The sequence below is a fragment of the Brassica oleracea genome, unplaced genomic scaffold (genome assembly GCF_000695525.1).
Source record: "Brassica oleracea var. oleracea cultivar TO1000 unplaced genomic scaffold, BOL UnpScaffold00671, whole genome shotgun sequence".
NCBI lineage: Eukaryota > Viridiplantae > Streptophyta > Magnoliopsida > Brassicales > Brassicaceae > Brassica > Brassica oleracea.
The window spans coordinates 48596-51932 of NW_013617433.1; the positions used below are offsets into that span (position 1 = coordinate 48596).

Below are 3337 nucleotides of genomic sequence, written 5' to 3' on the forward strand. Positions count from 1 at the left end.
TTGGTACACTCCATGTACCTGGTTGACTATTAGCTGGGAGTCACCGAAGACCTGGATGTTTTCTGCCCCCATCTGATGGGCGAGTGTTAGCCCACCGATTAGGGCCTTGTACTCGCTTTCGTTGTTGGTTGCTTTGAAGTTGCATCTCACGGCCCTTGAGGCCGTGTTCCCTGTCGGGGAGGTAAGCACTATTCCTACTCCGGCTCCTCTGACGTTGATGGATCCTTTGACGTGCAGGACCCATTCTCCCTCTTCCTCCCTCTTCCTTTGTTTTACTTCGGAGGCGCACTTCTTGCTCCAGAGCCGGGAGCAAGGTCGGGGAGAATTCAGCCACAAAGTCTGCCAGAACCTGTGACTTTATAGATGTGGTAGGTCGAAAGATTACGTCGTACTCCCTTAGTTCCACAGCCCATTTAGCGAGGCGTCCGGAGATTTCGGGCTTGTGGAGAACCAACTTTAGAGGGAAGGAGGTGACTACCACAATTGGGTGAGCCTGGAAGTGGCGTCGCAGCTTACGAGCGGCGACTATCAGGGCTAAGGCCAGCTTCTCTAATTGGCTGTAGCGGGTTTCCGCATCCAGGAGAGCCTTACTTACGTAGTAGATTGGTAGCTGCTTGCTTGCCTCCTCGCGTATCAGGACGGCGCTTACGGCGTGCTCCGAGACTGCCAGATATAGCAGCAGAACCTCACCGAGTAGTGGCTTAGATAGGCGAGGAGAAGTGGTGGGATATGCCTTTAGCTCATGGAGAGCGGATTCGCACTCTTCCGTCCACTGGAAGTTCTTTTGGTTTTTGAGAGTTACAAAGAAGGCATGAGATCTGTCTGAGAGTCTGGAGATGAATCTACTCAAGGCCGCCATTCTTCCAGTTAGCTTTTGGACCTCCTTGACGTTCTTCGGGGAAGGGATCGAATGAATGGGCTTGATTTTCTCCGGGTTGGCCTCGATCCCCCGGTGGGTTACAATGTTCCCGAGGAACTTGCCAGAATTGACCCCGAATGAGCATTTAGTTGGGTTGAGCTTCATGTTGTACTTCCGGTGAGTGGAGAAGGCTTGTTGCAGGTGAGATATGTGGTCCTCAGACTCTAGGGACTTGAACAGCATGTCGTCGATTTAGACCTCCTTGGTTCGTCCTATCTGGTCGGCAAACATCATAGTCACCAGTCGCTGGAGGTTGATCCCGTGTTCTTTAAACCAAAGGGCATAACCTTGTAGCAATAGATCCCTCTAAACGTCATGAAAGATGTTTTCTCCTGGTCTTCTGAGTGCATGAGTATTTGATTATAGCCGGAGAACGCTTCCATGAAGCTCATCAGCTGATGACCCACGGTAGCGTCAACCAGCTTGTCGATATGAGGCAGAGGGAAGGGGTCCTTAAGGCAGGACATGTTGAGGTCTGTGAATTCTATGCAGACTCTCCACTTCCCATTCTTTTTCTTGACTTCCACGACGTTGGCTAGCCATTCCGGATATTGTACCTCGTGAATGAATCCCGCGCCGAGCAGGCTTTTGACTTCATCGTTGATGATTTCGTCCCTTTCGGGAGCAAACTTCCTCCTCTTTTGTCTGACGGGTTGATATAAGGGATCTACCTGCAGATTGTCCATGATGATATCCATGTCGATCCCAGGCATATCTGCGTGAGACCAAGCGAAACAGTCGGAGTTCGACCTGACGAAGTCTATTAACCTCCTCCTTAGTCCTTCGGTCAGCTTAGAGCCGATTTTGAGATGTCGGGTCTGATCTCCTTCGGTTAATTGCATGTCATCCATTTCTTCTATCTCCGGTTCCTCGTTATGGTGAGCTGGAGGCTTGCTCTGTAATTGCTATAAGACCTTGGTCTTTCCCTTAAAGTTAGTATGGTAGCAGAGGCGGGAATACTCTTGTTCCCCTCTTATTGTCCTTATGCCCCAGGGTGCAGGGAATTTCACCATCTGGTGAAGAGTCGAAGGGATGGCTCCCATGCCGTGAATCCAGGGCCGTCCTAGGATCATATTGTAGGATGAGTCGCAGTCAACATCAAGGAACTTGGTTGACATGTTGAGCCCTTCAGCATATACTGGGAGGGTCAACTCTCTGGCGGTTTGCTTGACTTCTCCGCTGAACCCTATGAGTGGGGTTATCCTTAGAGTTAGAGTGCTTTCCTCCAGTCCTAGATCCTTGTATGCGGCCTGGAAGATGATGTTGTCGGAGCTTCCATAATCTACCAGTATCCTTTTCACCAGGCAGTTCGCTACAGTGAGCGATATAACCATGGCATCATGATGGGGGGTGAGAATCTTTTCCTGCTCCTTGGCCATGAAACTTATTTCGTCCGTACCCAAGAGCAGGCATTTCGGCTTGGCTGCCTCTAGGCCGTTCTTGGCGTTCCAAGTGCTTTTCTTCGCGGGTGCGTGGCTTATGCCGCTGATCTCCGAACTGCCTGATATGACATGTGATATCATTCCTGTCGAGGTGGCGAGACGGGAGCAGCTTCAGTGGGCTTTCTCGTTGTTTCCTTGCTTAGATGGCTCTTGGCCTTCTAGGAATGGAACTCCCTGAGGTGTCCTTTCTTAATCAATTCGTTGACCTCGATCTTTAGTGCGACGAAGTCCTCTGTTTTTGTGACCATGGTCTCGGTGGAAGTCAAACCAGAGACCAGGGTTCCTGAAAGAATCGGGTGCTTTCATCTTCTGAGGCCACTTGACATGTTGGCCCATCTGCCTCAGAACATTTATCCGCTACGGCCTTGAGACGGAGAGGTGAGAGATGTCAGGCCACGTGGACACAGCCATCCCTTCTTACTTCTCGATCGGCAGGTTCTGGTATCTGTGATAGACCACGGATTTTATCCATTATTAGCCATGGTTTATAAGTGTCTTAAGATATATTTACTATTATATAGAGTTTATTTAGAGTAATTACAGGTTCAGGTACTAACTAGAAGAAAATGATGTATTTGGAGCTATTTGGAGATCTTTTGAGCTTTGCTGGAAATAGGAGGTGGTCGACGATTACCAAGAAATATCGACCGACGGTTTCCAAGAAATATCGACCGACGATTGCCAACAAATATCGATCGATGTTGAGCTCTTCTCATCGATCGACGGCGAAGCGACCCGAGAGTTAATGACAAATTAGAAGATTTCAAGTTTCACAAAAGTTTCAATAATTACATCTTAAGTCTATGGCCGTCTGTTAGGCTATTTATTAGGGTTTTGTATCATTTTAGAGGCAGACTTGCTTAGAGACCTTTTTAGACCTAATTTGAAGGAAGCAAGAGGCCATCATTGAAAGGAGAGAGCTTAGAATTGGAGAGATAGAGCAGTACTACAAAAAACAGAGAAGCTCTTGAACTCC

At 48.6% G+C, this 3337-nt stretch overlaps 1 protein-coding gene across 1 annotated transcript; it reads right to left on the reverse strand.

Moving 5' to 3' along the window:
* Positions 1–1824: 1824 nt before the first annotated feature.
* LOC106319873 lies at positions 1825–2442 on the reverse strand. Its single transcript, XM_013758276.1, has one exon. The coding sequence runs from the start codon at positions 2440–2442 to the stop codon at positions 1825–1827; it is 618 nt and encodes a 205-aa protein (XP_013613730.1).
* Positions 2443–3337: the final 895 nt, after the last annotated feature.

What these genes read in the sequence shown, in the direction of transcription:
- LOC106319873 (XM_013758276.1), bottom strand. Translation starts at nt 2,442, where the DNA reads ATGATATCACATGTCATATCAGGCAGTTCGGAGATCAGCGGCATAAGC.